At 40.0% G+C, this 21,552-nt stretch overlaps 1 protein-coding gene across 2 annotated transcripts in view; it reads right to left on the bottom strand.

Moving 5' to 3' along the window:
• Positions 1 to 5,889: 5,889 nt before the first annotated feature.
• Clpx (caseinolytic mitochondrial matrix peptidase chaperone subunit X) overlaps positions 5,890 to 21,552 on the bottom strand; it is a 39,031-nt gene continuing 23,368 nt past the window's right edge. For both annotated transcript variants that reach the window (XM_032909436.1, XM_032909437.1), the window contains 8 exons: positions 18,769 to 18,945; positions 18,127 to 18,291; positions 16,814 to 16,902; positions 14,843 to 15,007; positions 12,714 to 13,013; positions 11,522 to 11,614; positions 9,313 to 9,419; positions 5,890 to 6,345 (listed from right to left, as the gene is read on the bottom strand). In XM_032909436.1, coding sequence (XP_032765327.1) covers positions 6,255 to 6,345; positions 9,313 to 9,419; positions 11,522 to 11,614; positions 12,714 to 13,013; positions 14,843 to 15,007; positions 16,814 to 16,902; positions 18,127 to 18,291; positions 18,769 to 18,945 — 1,187 coding nt within the window. In that variant the 3' untranslated portion in view covers positions 5,890 to 6,254. The remainder of the gene's footprint in view (positions 6,346 to 9,312; positions 9,420 to 11,521; positions 11,615 to 12,713; positions 13,014 to 14,842; positions 15,008 to 16,813; positions 16,903 to 18,126; positions 18,292 to 18,768; positions 18,946 to 21,552) is intronic.

Raw genomic sequence — 21,552 nt, 5'->3', positions numbered from 1 at the left:
GACAGCAGATGTTGGCGAGGATGTGGAGAAAGAGGAACACTCCTCCATTGTTGGTGGGATTGGAGACTGGTACAACCATTCTGGAAATCAGTCTGGAGGTTCCTCAGAAAATTGGACATTGCATTACCTGAGGTGAGGACCCAGCTATACCTCTCTTGGGCATATACCCAAAAGATGCTCCAACATATAACAAAGACACATGCTCTACTATGTTCATAGCAGCCTTATTTATAATAGCCAGAAGCTGGAAAGAACCCAGATGCCCTTCAACAGAGGAATGGATACAGAAAATGTGGTACATCTACACAATGGAATACTACTCAGCTAGCAAAAACATTGACATTATGAAATTCATAGGCAAATGGATGGAACTGGAAAATATCATCCTGAGTGAGGTAACCCAATCACAGAAAAACACACATGGTATGCACTCATGGATAAGTGGATATTAGCCCAAATTCTTGAATTACCCTAGATGCACAGAACACATGAAACTCAAGAAGGATGACCAAAATGCAGATGCTTCACTCCTTCTTTAAAAGGGGAACAAGAATACCCATGGGAGAGGATAGGGAGGCAAAGTTTAGAACAGAGGCTGAAAGAACATCCATTCAGAGCCTGCCCTACATGTGGCCCATACATATACAGTCACCAAACTAGATAAGATGGATGAAGCAAAGAAGTACAGGCTGACAGGAACCGGATGTAGATCTCTCCTGAGAGACACAGTCAGAATACGGCAAATACAGAGGCGAATGCCAGCAGCAAACCACTGAACTGAGAACGGGACCCCTGTTGAAGGAATCAGAGAAAGAACTGAAAGAGCTGAAGGGGCTTGAGACCCCATATGAACAACAATGCCAACCAACCAGAGCTTCCAGGGACTAAGCCACTACCCAAAGACTATACATGGACTGACCCTGGGCTCCAACCTCATAGGTAGCAATGAATAGCCTAGTAAGAGCACCAGTGGAAGGAGAAGCCCTTGGTCCTGCCAAGGCTGGACCCCCAGTGAATGGGATTTTGGGGGGAGGGCGGTAATGGGGGGAGGAGGGGAGGGAAACACCCATGTAGAAGGGGAGGGGTAGGGGTTAGGGGGATGTTGACCTGGAAACCAGGAAAGGGAATAACATTTGAAATGTAAATAAGAAATACCCAAGTTAATAAAGATGGAAAAAAAAGTTTAACTGAGAGACAACATTGTGCCAGCAAGCTTGGAAACTCTTGGAAATTCTACGAAGTTTTTGATATGTAATATATTTTTTTGCCTTCTACCTCTTCATAACAGTACAAAATGCAAAAAAGCAGACCTACCTGACTTAGTTTGTTCAACATCATAATTTTACTTTATTCAAATGAAATTTATTTTAAGTAATATATGACAATATAACTTTGTACATGAATTTATGTGGTATCATGTGATATTCTGAAACACATACACACTGTTTTCTTAAAATAAATGTAAGCATATATTTCCACAAAAAAAATTAAAAACAACAAAAAAAAAAGAAAAGCCAAACTATTTTTATTCCAAGAACTTAAAGGATGCTTCTGTAGAAATGAAAGCTCTTACTGGGCTCAGGATATTCATGGAGTACTTGTGTACAAAGTTAAGCTATGAGGATTACTGGTCAAGTGAGGGATCTGACTTTCTTGCATGTGACTGATGAGCAGGATGTGAACATTAATAAAAGCTGGATATTGGTGTTAGAAGCAAGGTAGACCTATTTTCTATAGTCTCTCCAAGTTTAATCTAAATCTAACCACTGTTCTGCATGTTATGAGTAGAGTTCCAGAGTATCTACTTATTTTTAAACTTTTGCCCAGGAGGTCATGCAGGGGCTCAGGTCTTGTAGAATTGAAACTTTTAGAAATTACTTCTATCAGAGTAGCATTATACCTGTGAGATCTAATATCAGCCATATTTTTAATCTATTCACCTATCAATGCTGATCTTGCTTTCAAAGGTCTATTCACCCTTTTGCATTCTGATTAGCATTTTCAAAAGCCACAGTTGCAATTAGTATTTTTCTTACTTCTGAATCTGATATTATTCTATTTAACTATTAGGCCTTGTATAATTTTAGTAAATGACTCAGACCCCTTTCCTGATTCTTCAACATTGTCCCAAGCATTTAAATCTGCTAAACCAAATAGCACCAAGGTGTGATCATCAAATTCAAGCTGCCATTGTCATTCAGAACACTGACTTTCACCTACTAACTGGTCATGGTGAATAATATCTCTAGCCCTATTTTGTTGTTCTATGGGCCTGGCTTCCTCTTTCAACCATTTTCGCCATTATAAATGAGGACCAACTTCCAGTATTGCTGTTGCCAAATCTTTCTATATTTGGGGGATAATTCTGTTCTGAGTTGCCCATGAATTTAATATCTGCTTCATATAGGGTGAATGCATACCATATGAAATCACTACTTCCTTGAATCTCCACAAATCTATGTCTATAGGATTCCATTTAACTTCTTCATAACCTTGGAGGTATCTGTCATCTGCTGCTAAGTCTTGTATAGTAACTGGATAAACTAAAGTTGGCTAGCACTAAGGAAGCAGGCAATCTGTGAGTTCAAGGCCAGCCTGGTCTACAATGTGAGTTGCAGGACAGCCAGAACTACAGTGAAATCCTGTCTTAAAAAAAAAAAAAAAAAAAAAAGCTCAAACTGAAGAATGGAACTCAAGTGAGCTGCAGCCAAGATAGAAGTAACTGAGGTGGAGAGGCAACTCTGAGTCTGCCCCACTGGAATGGAGCTAAAAAAGCACCTCAAGGGCTGGAAAGATGGCTCAGTGATTAAGAGCACTGACTGCTCTTGCAGAGGTCCTGAGTTCAAATCCCAGCAACCACATGGTGGCTCACAACCATCTGTAATGAGATCGGATGCCCTCTTCTGGTGTGTCTGAAGACATACAGCTATAGTGTACTTACAGGTAATAAATAAATAAATCTTTACCAAACCCTCCCCACCCAAAAAATGAAAAACACTCCGAGAATGACCACTACCCTCAGGAGGAGACTCTGGAGGCTTTGCTGACAAACCCAGACTGATAAAAGGACGCATTAGGATTTGGTTCTCCAAGAAAACGCATGAGATGAAGCTCAGGCAGTGGTCTAAGGCCTGCAAGAATTGGGAAATGTACAGTTACCACTCAACACCAAGAGAGACCACCAGGCAGAACCTGAGGAGTCTTCTCAAAATGACCCTGGAGCCTCCAGTGCTGCTTCGGAAGCCTTGAAGAGTCTCACACGCTCTTCTTGGTATGTCAGAGGATTTCTGACTTCCCAGAGTATGATCTTTTTGTTAATGTTTTTTTCAACTTCCTTGTTGGGGCAGGGGGTTGTTGTGATTTATGTCTATTGAAGGTACATTAATTTAATAAAGCTTACATTCATAGACACAAAACAGACAAAAAAAAACAAAAACTATTATCATCTCCATTTTCTAAGAAATAGAGGCCGAGAGGAGAAAACCAGGCTTCATATATTGCTGATGTCACGTAAAGTCCATGCAAGTGAGGGATGAAATAAGTGTGGACAGCCTAGACTTCCAAAAGAAATCCTTCACACAGCCTGGCACCCCAAGGAAAAACCATTGCTGGGTTGACTATAATCTATACATATTTCAATACCAAATAAACTAAGCTGCCATTCCATGCAGGAGTCACCTCCTGCTTAGTGAGACAGTCACACCTAACACTGCCTGTAACAGAGCAGCCCACGGTGGCACCCCTTTCCAAAGTGTTCTACAACACACTTGATAGCCAAATAGAGGAAGAGGTGTGGATGCCTCATAGGCTGTTCTCCACGTCTGTTGGCCATTTAAGGGAAGGTAAAGGCAGACTGTCAGCACCAATGAATTCAACTCTTTACGCCTTCCACTGTGATGTCATCTAACCTAGTGACGGCCTTCAGTCATGCTTGGGATTGTGTCCCCGTTTCTCATGTCATTTGTGGCGTACACGCCTCCCTGACCTCCTGGACACATCCCCTCCAGGATCTTAATTCTTGCTCCTCCCACCTGGTCTTGGTTGCGGCATTTTTTTAAAGAAACAGAAAGTACACACAATGAGCGAGTGTGGGGTCTGTGGTAATGGGGGTGTATGTTGTGAACAAATGTTTTAATCACAGTTGGCTGAAGTCACTTCTTGCCATGTCTGGTACTGAAAGCAAGGGGGGAAAACTACTTCTGAATAAAAGTGACAAAGGACGGGGCAGAGCAGCAACAGGAAGACGAAATTACTACCTACTCCTGACCCCAAGGGTCCCTAGTTTTATCTTATTTTGGAGCTTTTGATTTTATACCCATTCTTCTCTGGTTAATTCCTAAAGGGTTCTTCCAAACCCATCTGGGCTACCACACCCTGTGTTTAACTTACTCACTGAAGTTTCTATCTGCTCCCTGGAAGGCTCACAAGCTCCTTGAAAAGCTCAGTCTATGTCCTCAGTTCAGGCTCCAAACAGGACATTTAGGTATTTTCATTAACATTTAACCAATATTAGTGAAGCTTGGTTGGTAGGATCAACAACTAGAAACATTAGAGGGACTCTGAAGTGCCATGGGCTAACCAATCCTGGAATAAAGCAGCTTATATGACATCTGTGCTCTTTATAATGACACCAATAGCCAGACATGGCGGCACACTCCTTTAGTCCCAGTACCCAGGAGGCAGAGGCAGGCAGATCTCTGTGAGTTCAAGGCCCACCTGGTCTATATAGTGAGTTCCAGGACAGGGTGTAGCAATGTATGGTGAATCTGTCTCAATAAAGGACCAATCTGGCTTCCCTGGGCACTGCCGAGGCAGAGTGCTGCCCCACTGTAGCACGGACATACCACCTCGGTAGCTTTATTTAGTCTGTTTTATCCGGGTGCCAAACCTAAGCTCCAAGGTAAATCGGATCTGTATGTGACGGTTTGTCTCCTAGTCTAATATTGTTTTACTATTTAGAAATGGCCATTTTCACTTCTAAAACGAATTAGTGATTATAAGGGAAGGAAATAAAATATGTACTTTTCATAGTACAAAGGCTTTATGAGACCCAGAACAATTACTATGGAAAGCAGGAACATCTGTTTCTGTTCCCTACCACAGCTAGCAGGGTTAACTACCTGCAAAATTCAATGTCTGGCCTCACCCTTTCTTAGGCCATACCAAGGAGCCTCACATCCATTGTAGTATAGAAAGTCTTCTATGGGACTTAAAGTGTAATGTGTATACTCAAGGGAAAAGGGGTGAAAACACTCCAAAAGTAACAAAAGGGGAAAAAAACCTTACAGATACTGATTGAACTGAAAGAATATTATAAAAACTTGTAACATTTCAGAAGAAAAGCATAAAGGAAGCTTAATTATGGACAAAGATGCAATTTTCATTTCCACCTAACTCACTCCTAAGTCTTAGTTTTATAGTAGAATACAAAGTAGGAGTTTATATGTTAATGAAGATACTAACGGTTTTGTAGAGTTAAAAACTTGACAGATATCCAGCACCAACAGATAAAAAAACAATTTCAGAACTTTAGAGAAAATACACAATATTAAGATGTTTTATTTAGTCTAGCACATGGCTGAGAGCAAGCTACGTAAAGATTAGTCAGACTATTAATCCCATCCACTCACTGATGGTGGTAAAATGGTTCAGAGATGCAAGTAAGTCAGACAAGTCATGAGGGGAGCATGTCTGTTGCTATGGTACCGGCTGGGAAACCAACGTATCTCCACTGGTTTAAAAGCCTAGAAATATAAACATGACGTCAAAACGTGGGTTTTCAGAGTATTCTTACTAAAAACTACCCGGTCCAACTTTTAAAATGAAAGTTCTAATATTTCCAAGGAATGTGGGTAGAAAAAGGTAATGATAAGCAATGGGATCCCAATACTCAACTTTAAAGAATTTATTTTCCCATTTTTAGAATAACATTATTGTAAAGTCCACAGTTATTGCAACATCTGCATTGCTTAAAAGTACTCCTAAGAATTTTGTTAAAGCATATTTTTAAAAAACAGAACCAAAATAATGTACATTTTTATCTCTAAACATTGTGTCATTAAAGTCCATATACTGTCTTCTATATAAATCAATGTGATGTTACAATAATATACATGATCCGATTCTTATCTTAAAGGCTGCTGACCATGTATGATATCCAAGATAGACTCAATGCCTTTAATGCCAGACTGCAGAAACTGTTATGGCCCTAGAGAACGAGGGAAGGCTGTATGCACAGGTGGGAGTCTGATGGCTTAGCTATTTGCAGCATCGGCTTGGCGAGGCCATCCGTCCTCCTCCACTCCAGAGTCATAGTCCTCTTCCGAGGACTCTTTCGATGGAGCCCTGCAATGCAAAGCCATGTTTGTTTATTTTTCAACAAAACTGGACTCAGAACAGTAAACTAAACTTTATAATTAAATAACCTCCTAAAGCACAAAACAAGAATATTTTAATATCAGCACTGCTTAGAGGTGATTATGAGATTTAGTTATAGAATAGTCCAGTGATTTCCCTAAGAAGCTACTGCTGAAACCAACTGCTAATCATGAACCAAATCCAGCCCAGTGTCTGCTTTTGTAAACCAGATTCCCTGGAATACAGAAATGCTCCTTCATTTATGTGTTGCCTATGGCTGCTTCTGTGCTGGGAACAGTTTTGAGCAGTTGCTGTATATACAGTATGGCTCTGAAGCATTTCTGAGGAAGTTTGCTGATTCAATAAATAAAGCAGTAACTGTGTCAAATTTGTCATCTGGTATGGTACTGAGGAAAAACCAACTTTGTAAACAAAGTTTTGTTTTTACAAAAGCCATTAAGAAAGAAGAGCTGATGAGCTGGTGGATACCAGTGATCCCAGCATTTAGGAGTTCAAGGCTATTCCCAGATACTTAGTAACTTTAAGGCCAACATATATTCCAAAAGAAAAAAAAAGAGTCAAGCCATAAAAAAGTTATCCATCAGTTGGAAAACCAGCATCAAAATTCATTTTAATCTCTGTAATTTGTTCCCTGTTCTCTCCAACCCACACCCGCCCTTTCTTGGGTTCACTTGTGTATCCCTGGCTGTCCTGGACGCACTGTGTAGAGACCAGGTTGTAGTTAGGCCTGCCTCTGCCTCCTTGGTTTTGAGAGTGTCTCATAGTCCAGAGCCTGGCCTCAAACTCATGGAGCTGAAGATAACCATGAACTCCTGAACCTATTGCGGGTATTTCCCTTCCCACACAAATGGGTGTATATTGGGTGTAGGTTTTTTTTTTTTAAAGATTTGTTTATTTATTATATATAAGTACTGTATATAGCTGTAGCTGTCTTCAGACACACCAGAAGAGGGCATCAGATCCCATTACAGATGGCTGTGAACCACCATGTGGTTGCTGGGATTTGAACTCAGGACCTCTGGAAGAGCAGTCAGTGCTCTTAACCACTGAGCCATCTCTCCAGCCCGAGTGTAGTTTTAAAAACACACTCTGCCTTTGCCTGTAGCGGAGGCTGTGTTACCAGCCCCTCCCGGTTCCCTTTTGTTCCTCCCGGCTTAGCTCCAGGATCAGTTGCACCAGCACTGACCCAGCTTCTCTTTTCTACCCACCTTTGCTCCTTTGCTCCTGGAGGGGTCTTGTTACCAGCCTACTCTCAAGACTCTTTTTTTTTTTTTTTCCTTTTCTTTTCTTTTTTCTTTTTTTCGGAGCTGGGAACCGAACCCAGGGCCTTGCGCTTGCTAGGCAAGTGCTCTATCACTGAGCTAAATCCCCAACCCCTCTCAAGACTCTTGATTCAGCGGATAAAAGGCACACACACAGCTCCATTAATTTGAGAACTTGCCTCTAGGCACAACTGCTGGGTGCAGATAACTCCTGCCTGGAAATTTGTGCCCTTATCAGTTTATCTACGTTTCTCCCTCCATCCTAAACTTAGTGGCTTGTATCGCTAGCCCCTGCCAACATCTTTGTCTCTTGCCCATAGCAGAGGCTGTAGGCCCTAGCTGCCCTGAGACCTTATATGACTGCTGCTTTCTTCTCATTCCAAAGTATGGCAGAAAATCTTCTCTCTTTCTCGAGTCTCCTTATTCTCCTGGGACCCTGAAGTCCCACCTGTATCTTCTGCCCATGCCTTCTTTATCGACAAGTCAAGAATCAATTGGGGAACAAGACCTTAGCGACAGAACCTTCCCTTACACCTCACCTTTTCTGTCTAATTAAAACAAACAAACAAAAACCTCTTTTTTTTTTTTTCAATCTCCCTTCTACCTTAAAAACCTTCTGCTTGGGGCTGGAGAGATGGCTCAGTGGTTAAGAGCACTGACTGCTCTTCCAGAGGTCCTGAGTTCGAATCCCAGCAACCACATGGTGGCTCACAACCATCTGTAATGAGATCTGATGCCCTCTTCTGGTGTGTCTGAAGACAGCTACAATGTACTTATATATAAATAAATAAATCTTAAAAAAAAAAACAAAAAACAAAAAAACCTTCTGCTTACTGTATAAGCCTATTTTCAGGCTTCCTCTAATCTGTCATGCCAGAAATACAGAGCCCAGAATTCCCGTGGGTCCCGTGTTCAAAGAATTTGAATAACCCTGCAAGACTTCCTTAAATCTTTCCTAAAGTATTTGCCGTTCATTCTATCCTTTATCTGCTGTTGGAGGTAGCAGCCTTTCTCTGCCTTCCTTCAGTTCACAGCAGGTGATTCCAACATCTATGAGCTGAGGTTCCCCTGAGTGCCTTAGGTTAAGGTTCCCAAGCTGGAGCCACCACGTGACTCACTCCTCTCCCTGAGAACCAATTCTTCCCTCTTCCTAGACTGTGTCACTGAGAGTGTGTGAGCAATCCTACATTTCCAAAAATAATAGTGGATTCTCATCTAACACGTGGACACCATCATTCTAAAAGTAATGGAGCTGTCTGTTTTCTATCCGAGGGTTCAAGGGACTCCTCTAGGAGCAAAGGCAGGTAGAAAAGGAAGCCTGGAGTGGGCTGGTTTCTGGTTTTGACCTGTCTGGAGCTAAGTCTGGTGGGACAAAAGGGAGGGGCCAGAGCATGGCAGCTTCTGGGCAAGGTGGTACTGTGATTTTAAAACTACACTCAAGGTGTATGTCTCTTTTGTATACTGCTTTTTGGAGAAAAAGTAGGGCTAATTTTGAAGATCAGTATTCAAAATGACTCACAAAATTACTTTATAAAACCATACTTAATTTTTCTTATAAAAAATTCAAATTATTACTTCCCTTACAAAAAAAAGAATTTCAATGACAGACCAATAAACTCAAGCAGCAGGGACCTTAACTTTAGGGCTATTCTGGCCTGAGAGCATGTTTTACCGAATGTATCCTGGTTCCTTTTTGCCTTCTACTACTTCTTTGTCAACCTCCACACATACAATGTCAGAATTAGGAACTTCAAACATTGGTTCTAGTAACAGCTTTTCCTAGAAAGAGAAAGAAAGTAATAAATTAGGAAAATTGAGTATATAAAAATACTCCAATTTTAATCAGCGTAAAAGCTTTCATATTCTGTATATAAAAACAGCTTCTCATTACATTCAGGTCATTTTATAAATAAGTCAACTGCCTATTGTACTGTCGATCTAGGCAACAGACGTACAAATCCTAGTTTATAAATAAGTCAACTGCCTATTGTTCTGTCAATCTAGGCAACAGACGTACAAATCCTAGTTTCACACTCAGATGCTACTCCAAAATGTGCCTGATCTTTTCTATGGCCAAGACCCTAAACTAATAATCCTTACTTTTCTGTCAATTAATCTAAAAATCACCTCTGCCCAGCTATTCAATTTCAAACTGTGATTCAAATGAATATTTGCTCCAAGTGCAACAGTAAGTAGGCCTGAAGAAAACTTTGGAAAAACCAGTTTTTCCCATAGGCCCTCGGGGGTTAAAGGAAATTGCTGACACATCAAATTTCCAGGACTGCCAACTGAATAATTTACCTGTTCTTCCAGTTTGCCTTCTGTCCTTAGTAATACCTTACCACCAGAGTCTAAGCAGGGTAGTCTCAAGCTGCTTGTGGTAAATGCATAGCTACACAATTGAAATCACACTGACTCAAGGCTGGGACAACAGGAAATCCTTACAGGGAAGACAACTTGCTTTAGGAGAAGGCAGTGAAGTAGTAACCCTAGCCAGATCTGGGAGACAACTTTAAAAGGAGTGGGTGGGACCAGGAAGCCTGTGTCCTACACCTAGGGTCTCTAAGAAAAATCTCATAGCACACTGACAGGGCATAGAGGCAAAATGGGGATTTCAACAGGTCCGAGAAGGAGACCTGGACTTGGTAAACTCCATGTGGACCATGCTGGCCTCAGATTTCGGGATCTGCCTAACTGCCTCTCAACTGCTGGAGGGATGTGTACCACACAGCGGCTGACCCGGATTATGTACTTCTTCTGTCACAGCATGTGCGCCCTGGGGTTGCAAATACCTTCATCTTTAAGGTCTAGAGAGCTTTTTGTTTACAGTTCTGGGTTGGTTTTGTTTTCTTCCTTTGAGCCTGTGTCATGGAGCCTGCAATGAGGATTCCAATGGAAGCCTCGTGCACTTCTTTTTCATTCCAGTGTTCTAGCTATGGCTTCCAAAACCACCTCAGTAACATTCAGTTCACACTGCAGATATAGACTAAAGATAAATGAAAACTTACGCCAGTCCTGGGTAATCTTTCCTGATAGTCACTAACCTACTAACTACAATGACCTTTGCTAATCTTCCCAGAATCAGTGTGTGTGCTGTTTCACAAACTGAAGACAGCACACATTCACACTATTAAACCACACTCACCAGTGACAAAACACCTTGTTCTGGAAGCTGAAGCAAAATAAAATCTGTGACTACTCTATCCATTCTCCATAAAAGGAAACCATAGAAATAAAAAGGCTTTAGGGAAGATCTCTAGATAGAATGTCCAAAAGAGAAACAGAAAGTTTAATAGTCTCAAAAGACTTAGACAAAGGGTCTGAGGAGGGAGAGCTCAGTGAAGAAAGTACTCACTTGCAAATATGAGAACCAGAGATCAGATCCCCAGCACCAACACATAAGTTCAGTAGATGTGACAGCCATCTGTAATCTTAGTGCTTGAGAAACAGAGAAAGCAGAGCCCTGAGACAGGCTGTCTAACTAAACTAACCAAGTTGGAAAGCTTTAGGTTCAGCAGACCAGTTTTGGTAAATACAGTGGAAAATAATTAAGGAAGACACCTGGTGGCATACACCTAATAATCCCAGCACTTGTGAGGCAGAGTCAGGCACATCTCTGTGAGTTTGAGACCAGCCTGGTCTACAGAGTGAATTTTAGGACACCAGAGCTACGTAGGGAAACCCTGTCTCAACATCTCATCTGCCCAGTCCCCCAAAGGAAGACACCTGACATCAACCTCTGGCCTTCAAGCATGTGCATTTGCATGCATGTGAACAAACATACATGCATACATATGCTGGCAAATGCAAAACAAAACAACACATTTGGATACTAACAATGGGGGGAGGGGAGGGTTGTTAAATTTTTTAACCCATCTTACCATTATCGACCGAAGACCTCGTGCGCCTGTTTTTCTTTCCAGTGCCAATCTAGCTATGGCTTTCAAAGCATCCTCAGTAACATTCAATTCACACTACAGATGAGTAAAAGATAAATGAAAACTTAAGTAAGTCCTTGGTGATCTTTTCCTAATACAGCTACTAACTGTAACAACTATTATTAATTTTTCAGATCCAGAAATTCTTATAAACAATGGGCCTAATAGCTATTTCACAAATAAATGAATTCTAGAAAGTAAACTGAGACTCAGGAACAAAGCCAGAGAGAAAGGTGAGGTTCCTGTGGTCTCTATCTCCTGACAGACTTTAACCCTTTTCAGACTAGACTATGTCTTACCACTTAGACCTCATTACAGATGACTTTCATTGGCACCCTAAAATTCTTTTTGCTACAGTAGATTAAACCCAGGGCCATGCACTGTAACACTGAGCTATGCCCCTAGGTGTCTAAGTACATTTTAAAGAGTTTAACATTCTCACAATATATAAGAAAAAGTTAAAAGGCAAAGGCAAGGGGTTGGGGATTTAGCTCAGTGGCCCTGGGTTCAGTCCCCAGCACCAAAAAAAAGGAAAAAAAAAAAAAAAAAAAAAAGGCAAAGGCAAAACTTCAGACAAGTCTGTCATTTCACAGTGCTTCAGAATGTTAACCTCAAGCAGTATGTTTTAATCAACTGACCACTGGGAGCATCATGGCTGTGAGTCAGTTTGCTCCTTGGCTCAGTGAGGCTCAGTGGTGAAGTGACTGCATGTCAACAAAGAGAAAAACTACGGAGAGATGCCAAGTTCATAAAACTCAAAGAATCTTTTATCTGATTGGATATGCTGGCTAGTGACCTCCACATTTGGATGCAAGAAGAAAAACTATATATATTATAAACTTATACGAACAGCAAAAGCACTTAGAATTTCAAGGCTGAAAGAACAATTCTATACATTTGGCTTGGAAAGGCTCAACTAAGTTGACACTTCTCATAAAGTTGTACTTTATGCTCATTTTAACTCAGAAAAAAGCAAGACGACTTACAAATGCTGAATGTAATACACTGTGCCTTCCCACAACTATACCTAGGCCAGTATCCCAGATGGGCATGGTTCTCTTAATATAATGGGCTAACTTAAAATAGAATTCTGATATCAAAAAAAAAAATCATGAAGGAAAAATTAAAGTTTAACCTTATCCATGCTGAATAAGGCCTGATATTGAGGAATCACAGCATTCCGTGGCTCAGTCAGTATCTGCACAAGCGTCTTCTCATCTAGGCTGTGCAAAGGAACCACAACAGGCAGCCGTCCCACAAACTCCGGTATCATGCCAAACTCAATAAGATCTCTGGCTTCCACATGGCGGAGTAACCGATCTTTCTCTTCAATGTCCTGATGAGTGTTGGATTCTCCACTTCGATTAGCAAGATCGGCAGCAGCTGCAGCCCTTCTGCCCTTCCCCAGGTTAGATGGTGTTCCAAATCCAAGATACTATGCGAGAAGTGGCAGGGATTATAAATAGCAAACAGATGTTGCAATAGTGCTTTACATCTCCTATAAGCCCCATGTGAAACAGACTTGCAGGGGTTAAGGACTTTGACCAAAGGTTTGCTTTTCTAAGTAGCAAAGCTAAGATCTGAATTCAGGTCTTAGATTTCTGCTATGTTTACAACTAAATGAAATGCCCTAAATTCCAATAGGTTAAAATTATGTGGCAAATCCTCTTTTGACATGTCCTTGATTCTTTAACATTACCTTTAATTTTACATATCTCTACCATCAAATCCTTTTTTGGAAGTCTGAAGAAGCACTAATAATTACTAATATCAGAACATAGTTTCCTGCTTTTGGCTACAGAAACTTAAATACAAGCTAATTTGTTGCAATGTGTGTCACACATGAAGGAAAAAAGACTCTCTGTTAACTTATGTAGAATTTTGGGCTGGAGAGAGGCTCAGTGGTTAAGAGCACTGACTGCTCTTCCAGAGGTCCTGAGCTCAATTCCTAGCAACCATATGGTGGCTCACAACCATTTGTAATGGAATCTGATGTACTCTTCTGTGTATGTCTGAAGACAGCTACAGTGTACTCATATAAATAAAAATGATACTAAAAAAACCACTTATGTAGAATTTCAACAGCAAGAAATAAATTAACTAAAATAAGAACTGTGCTGTATCCAGGCTTGATTACATGACTTAGTATTTATACCAAGGGTGGAGGCTATGAAACTACTACTAAATTACTACTTAAAATTAGTACATTAAGGAAGAATTCAAGTACAACTTAAAGCAAACTGTGGGAAAGCTCATTATAACACACTCACTTAGAAATGCCACAAAATGTCATAGTAGCTACTATTTGGTTTTATAATAAAACCTAAAAGCACGACAAATACAGGGTGTTTTAGGTTTCTCACTACCATGGTATCATTACATCTGATTGTAACCAATCAACACTTGGTACAGGAAGTGCACCCTAAAATCCAAGGCCCAATTAAAATCATGGTTTATAAGAATATTTTACAAAGGGGGGGGGGCGGGAGAGATGGCTCAGTGGTTAAAGAGGACTGGCTGTACTTTCAGAGGTCCTGAGTTCAATTCCCAGTAATCATGTTAGCTTACAACCATCTATAATGGGACCTGATGTCTTCTTTCTGCCATGCAGGCACACATGCAAATACAGTGCTCATATATATCAATTACATTAACAAATCTTTTTTTAAAAATTTAAAAACCACCAATAATAAAACATATCATCAGTATATATATCATAACCAACAGAAAAATCATAATCCTTTCCCTACTCCTTTCCTGAGTTCCTCCTCCTAGGTGGAAAACCAGCAGTTGTATGGCACGTTGTGAGGGCAGTGAGATGGCATGCTTGCTGAGCACTGCTGCTCTAACCCATTTGTTCTTCCTGCAGCTAATCGCAAACAGTATGGAAGCTCCTTAGACAGACATAAAACTCATCAAGTTACATTTCAAGACTGTTCCTCCATGGGTACATTGACACAGTGTCTTACTGCCGTTCTGGCTGTCCTGGAACTCAATGTGTAGACCAGGCTGGCCTCAAATTCAGTGATCTGCTTTTGCCTCCCAACTGCTAGTATTGAAGTCCTGTGCCATCATGCATAGCTAACTCACAGGGATTTGGAAATCCTATTATTTGCTACTCTACAACTCAAACTGGGGACATACATCGGATCTTTCTAAAAAATCCAGTGACTGGTAGACAACCAGTAGACATGTGAACAGAAGCCGAGTGTCCATCATGTGCAATTTTACATTGCCTCATGCAGAATTTCAAGGAAAACTTACCTTTTCATTTTTCCTCCTACTGATGATTCTGTCTAAGCCATTGAAGGCACCAGATGCCACAAACAAGATATTTGTTGTATCGACTTGAACTGTCTCTCCACGTAGCTTTCGAGAATTCTTTTCTGGAACATTGACTATTGTGCCTTCTAGAAGTTTCAATAAACCCTGATAATGAATGAATTGCAGCATTACCACATGTAAAGACATTATTATACATCAAATAATAGGATTCAATGGGGGAAAATAATACATGGTTATGGTCAATGAGTGTAACTAATGAAAACTCCCACATTTCTAAAACCAAAGTAAAATCAACTGCATTTATCAGTTTGGTACTTCATAAATTAATTGTAATTCAGTCAACAGTCACCTAAGGAGGTTGAGTGTGATGGTAAAGCCTTCCTGTCCCCACCCTATCTCCTCTCCCACCTCCCCTCTAGCTATGGAGCCCAGGCTGGTCTTGAGTGCTGGATTATAGGAGAGAGCCACCATACCTAGCTTGATGGCAAACTCTTAATGTAGACAGAATGATTCTATAAAATGGTAAGAAACAGTGAGAATGCTCAAAATTGAAACATAGTCAATCTTTCACATGAATGCTATAATTCTAACATAAGTCTATGTTCAACTCTGAGATTATATTTTGAGATGCTTTCACAAAAAATTATTTGTTAAGTATGGCAAAAACATAATTCTCTATGTTTGTCAAAAAAGAAAGCAGCAGCATTTTGGTTTGTCACAGCTAATCGCCACTATAGATTAAGTTTATTGCTGTGGTCAATACACCATTGTGACTATGATTCTGCGTTAAATGAAACGCTATTTCATGCCATCTTTTTGAGACAGAGTGTCATGGAGCCTAGGTTAATCTCAAGCTTACTGTGCAGGTGACAACAATGAACTCTTGAACCTCCTTCTGGTCCCACAGAGTCCCTGGGACGACAGGTATGCCACCACGTCTGCTTTCTTTCTTTCTTTCTTTTTTTTTTTTTTTAGATTTATTTATTCATTTATTATATATAAGTACACTGTCTCTGTCTTCAGACACACCAGAAGAGGGCATCGGATCTCTTTACAGATGGTTGTGAGCCACTATGTGGTTGCTGGGAATTGAACTCAGGACCTCTGGAAGAGCAGTCGGGTGCTCTTAACCACTGAGCCATCTCTCCAGCCCTTCTTTTTCTTTTTTATTTTTCAGCTCTCCTTCCTCTACTTCCTTTGGTTCTAGGAATTGAATCCTGAGCTTTGAGCATACAAGGCAAGCAAGCACTTTGCCACAAGCGATATCTGAGTCCTTATGCTAATCCTATATGAAGACACATGCCTGGGGAACTTATATCTAGTTTCCAGCTTTCTAGAAATGTTTAAGAATAAAACATTTTGAGGAATAAAAATAAAACATTAAAATCATTGAAATTTCCTAGGAAATACAATTTCTTTCTTTTTAAAAATTCATTTATTTTTATTTTATGTGTATTGGTGTTTTGCCTGCATGTATGTCTGTGTGAAGGTTTTGAATCCTGAAGTTACAGACAGTTGTGAGCTGCCATGTGGAGCTGGGAATTGAACTCAGGACCTCTGGAAGAACAGTAAGTGCTCTTAACCACTGAGCCATCTCTCCAGCCCCAAGAAATGTAATTTCTCATTAAAAAACCTCTTTTTAGGATCTCACCTGCTTTAAACAGTTTGTGAAGCTAGGTGTGGTGGCACAAGCCTGTAATTCCAGCAAACTGAGGCAGGAATACGCAAATTCAAGGACAGCCTGGACTACACAGAGCTTGTCTCAAAAAATCCCAAATTAAACAAACAAACAAACAAACAAACAAACAAACAAACAAAGTGGTACATGAAGTTTAGGGCGGGAGAAATAAAACTGAATCTAATTGAATGTGAAACCAAACGTACAATACTTGGGAAGCTGATGTATTCCCTTCCTTTTAGTGGGCTTGAACAAAATATTCAACTGCTTACTTGCTGAACGCCTTCTCCACCTACATCCCGTAACTGATGAATGCCTGGTACACTGCCAATCTTATCTACTTCATCCAGAAAGACAATTCCTATAATTTAAGGAGGATTCTATTTATAATATGAAAAAGAAAGGCACAAGATTGTCTTAGCTTTAAAAGACTGGATAGCTACAAAGCAAAGTTATTACATGTTTAACACTTAACGTGTAAAGGCTTAGTCATTTAAGAATATAACCTTCTTATTCTTTTTTATATAACTATTATGGACCTGAGTCTATAGCATACAATTTGAGAATGATAACCAAACACTGACAACAATTATCTATACCAGTAAAATGTATTCAATCTTTTTTCTTATGGTAAGGTGAGATAGAACATGTGGGCATGGGGCATTTGCCAGAACTGGTGAAACTTCAGTTTACTCTTTAACACATCTAGTCCCCCCAACACACACACATTTATGAATTCAGTGTGTGTGTGCATGTTTGCGTGTCTATAGGTATACACACGATCATGGCACATGTGGAGGTCAGAGGACAACTTAGAAGAATGTTCTCTTCTTCCACTATGTGAACCCTAAGGATTGAACTTAGGGCATCAGACTCAGAGGCAAGTGCTTTGGTCTGCTGACCCACCTTGATGGCCTATCACCACTAGACTATTCTTAAAGCAGTGAGTGCTTCTCAACATCCTAATGCTGTGACCCTTTAATACAGTTCCTCATCTTGTAGGGACCCCAACCATAACATTTTTCCATTGTTATTTCATAACTGTAATTTTGCTGTTATGAATCATAGTGTAAATATCTGATATGCATGATATCTGATATGTGAACCCAAAGTGGTCATCACCTACTGGTTGAGAACCACTGCCTTAAAGAAATCTGATCAGGAAGCTATTAGGATCTTCATGTAAGTACTCAGAGAAAGGAAATATCAAAGTCTATGACACTCTTGGAGCAACAGGCTATATTTTTCTATACTCATCCATTCTAAACTCTCTTATCACTGTTCCTGTCCCCAACCTTTTCCTACCACCAACACTAGAAATCTGGAGAGGAGTAAGAACAAAAAGCCCACTGGGAGTACTAAGACCTAAATGAATAGTAACAGCCTGTTTTCACTCTACCAGCTGTCTTTGAAGCCTTAAGACAAAGAAACAAGCATGCTAGAAAGTGTGTAACATTGTGTGCTTTTCTATAATTAGAAAATGTTAGACCTTGACTCAAAATGAGAATTATACTATTCCTTAATACTAGATTGCTTTCTCAAAGACACTTCATCTGGGGACAGACAAGTTACACTTACGACATACCTTGTTGTGCTTTCTCCACATTGTAATTGGCATCCTGGAGTAGTTTGGCAATCACAGATTCAATATCTTCACCTACATATCCAGCCTGAGTCAAAGTTGTACAGTCACAGATAGCAAAAGGAACATCAAGGCATTTAGCTAAAGTTTGTGCCAGCAGGGTTTTACCTACAAACAAAAATAGTAACTAAAAATATACTCTTACAATTTTTCTTAACAAAAACAACAAATCTTAAGTATATAATGCAACTTGAAACATTATATGTGCTCTCTACTGTATTCAGATCTGATTTTATTATTCCTTTTACAAAGTTACAGATTGAAATAATTAATACGTTAACTAAAAAGTTAGGAATTAGCCCAAAGGGTCACACCAATATCTCAAATTCAGTTTACGGTCTAAACAGTGAACAATTATCATATTGCTGGAGCAATCTTAGATTTTATTGTTTTTTTGAGACAGGTTCTCATGCTGTAAACCAGGCTGGCCTCAAATGTGTGGCAATCCTCTAGCATCAGCCTCCCAACTGCTGGGATTATATACAGGCACGAGAGCCAGAAACCACTATTATTATAAGGTATAGGTTACGATATCATCTTCTATTTTTAAAAATGCATAGTCAAGTTTCCCAAAATGTTATTTACCTGATCCAGTTGGTCCAAGCAGCAGAATATTACTTTTTTCAAGTTTTATATCATCGTGAGGAGAATCTAGTACTTCGCCTCCTCGTTTTTCCTGAGGCATTTGCTGATTTCCCTGCTGCTGCATAGATGCTCCCAAGGCATTGCCATGTGGGCTAATTCCAGCAATCTGAAGCAACTCTGGGGAAAATAACACTGGAATTACTAGAGCTGCACCTGAATTTACTTTTTCATGTTCCATATAATCCTATATCCAAAAACAAGAAGCACTTACTGAAAACAACTCAAATATTTCAACACTGCTTTACCCCCCAAAAAGAGAATTTCAGATTGACTAGTGGCAATTGCAAAATACATAATTATAAAACAATGCACTTTGAAGGAAAGAACTAGGAAAGAACTCTCCTCCATAGTTATATCAATGTGTAAGTGTGCTCTTCAGAGTACAGTACAACAGAAGAGTGCTTCAGCTGCAGCCTTCCCTTGCTGCTAAAGAGCCGCACAGCCCTGCACCAGTTGAGACTGTGTTTCCTATCTATATCTAATTATCACCTGTCCTATTCATTTCAAACACATAGCTGGATGTTAGAACAATAATCATAATTGATTTCAAGACACTATGCAAAATTAAGGTCTATCTTTCTTCCTTTCCGTGTAAATGAGAAACTGCACTATAGACAAAAACAATGAGACAAGTACCGGAGAACACACTTTTCAAGTACAGGAAGCAGAGGGTGGCAAATCTCTGATTTTAAGGGAAGTCTGGACTACATAGTGGGTGTCCAGGCCAACCAGTTATACAAGGAGACAAGAATGGAGGAGGAGGGAGGAGGAGGAGGAAGAGGAGGAAAACAGGGAAGTAGGAAATAGTTCTAGTCTCAATTTGGCTGCCTCCTGCTTATAAAGCCATGGAAAGTAGCGTGACTTTGCTGGACAGACTTCAACTACATTATGAAAATGCTGTGACACTGGCCTTTTCTAGTCTCATCTTCCTGTTTCTTTTAGTGTAGCACGAAACCAAGTGTGGTAAATCTCATTCTCAATGTCCTTATCTGAATAACTGATTTACTGGGTATCAACAGGACCCTTATAGTCCTGTCAACAAGCAAGATATTTAATTAGTTTATAAAAACAAATGCTTATTCTTTTCTTTTCCTCTTGACTAGAATAACTCAGAGTCTATAACGATTTGCCACCTTGGTAAATCAACAAATTGTCCCCAGTTCTCATCACTTAAGGTACCTGTGACTATATTTTACTTGTACATAACTTTGGATTTTGTACTATATTTTATGTGTATGAATGTTTTGCCTGCATATGTGTACCACAAGCGTGCCTGTGTCCTTGAAGGTCAAAAAGAAGGGGTTACAGATGGTTGTGAGCCATCATGTGAGTGCTGGGAATTGAACTTAGGTCCTCTGCAAAAGCATCAAGTGTTCTAAACCACTGAGCCATCTCTTCAGGCCCTTGGTTTACTTTTAAGCTACTTCTAAGAAATGAATTAAGCTGTGTAGTGATCATTTTAACCAAGCCAATAGAATAATAACAGCTCAGTAGTCATTCAATAATTATTTGTCCTGGTCTATCATCAATCATCACTTTAAAAAAATTACGCTTAAGGTTAAATAAAGGCTACTCTAGTCATTAAGATTATTAGTGTAATATACACAGAACTTGAATTGTAAACATCTGAGTTAGTAATTCACAATATTATTATCCGCATTAGGGAAGAAAACATACTATATGTCTGAGTTTAGCTGCTATTGGCAAAATTTTCTTTTTAATTTCTGGGAAATCCAATTAGGAACTATAGTAATAAAGTAAGGTCTTGACTTTGATTTAGTTCTGTCCAATAGAGAAAAACAATTTAGATAATTTTTTTTTTAAATCACAGTAAAGCTACATGATACACATGCGTTGTTTTATCTACTCAGTGAGCTAGGAAGGTGGTCCAGCGGGTGAAAGCACTAGCTGGGTAACGCGGACAACCTTTAGTTTGATCCCTGGAATGCATGTGGAATCTGGCTTGGTACACACAGTGCAGCAGCAGAAACCAGAAAGATGCTGCATCAACAAAATGCAACTCGTGGCAGTTCTCCTCTGACCTCCATATGTGCCGTGTTGCCCACACACAAATGTACTGTTGATTATTACTCTGTTTTATGAGCTGTGCCCTAGATTATACTTTGGGATGAGTCTACTTACAGGGAGCCCTCCATCCCTGCTTTGCCTCACTCTGTGAGCAGTTCTCCACAGCGAGAGAGGGTTATGGGCAAAGAGGTTAGTGTGACGGTCAGTGACATGGAGCTCAGCAGATGTGTGTGTGTCAATGGGTAAACGCTTATAGTTGTGTGTTCCAGTTTTCTCATCTATAAAATGGAGGTGAAAAAGCCTTGTGCCTTGCAACTTTGGGAAAGCCTAACAACACGTACAACAGCACAGCACCTATAAGATAAGGTCTATCATAGAAACACTGGCTCTGCCTACTGCCCTTTTCCAGGAGCTTAATTATTCACTCACTGCCTAGGGATCTAGCTCAGTGGCAGAGCATATGTCTATTGTGCATGAGGCCCCAGGTTCAATTTTCACTTCCACCAGAAAAAAAAAGAGGAATTATTCATAAAATATAAAGGCAAGCTAAGGACTCTATCTGGCACTTGATTTAAGAAACAGTGTTATACAGACTTGATAGTACATGCTTTTAATTCCAGCACTTGGGAAGCAGTAGCAAAAAGAATCTTTGCAAGTTTGGTCTACAGAGTGAGTTCCAGGACAACCAGGGCTACA

The sequence above is a fragment of the Rattus rattus genome, chromosome 8 (assembly GCF_011064425.1).
Source record: "Rattus rattus isolate New Zealand chromosome 8, Rrattus_CSIRO_v1, whole genome shotgun sequence".
In the NCBI taxonomy this organism is placed as follows: domain Eukaryota; kingdom Metazoa; phylum Chordata; class Mammalia; order Rodentia; family Muridae; genus Rattus; species Rattus rattus.
This window is presented reverse-complemented; position numbering and strand designations above follow the sequence as displayed.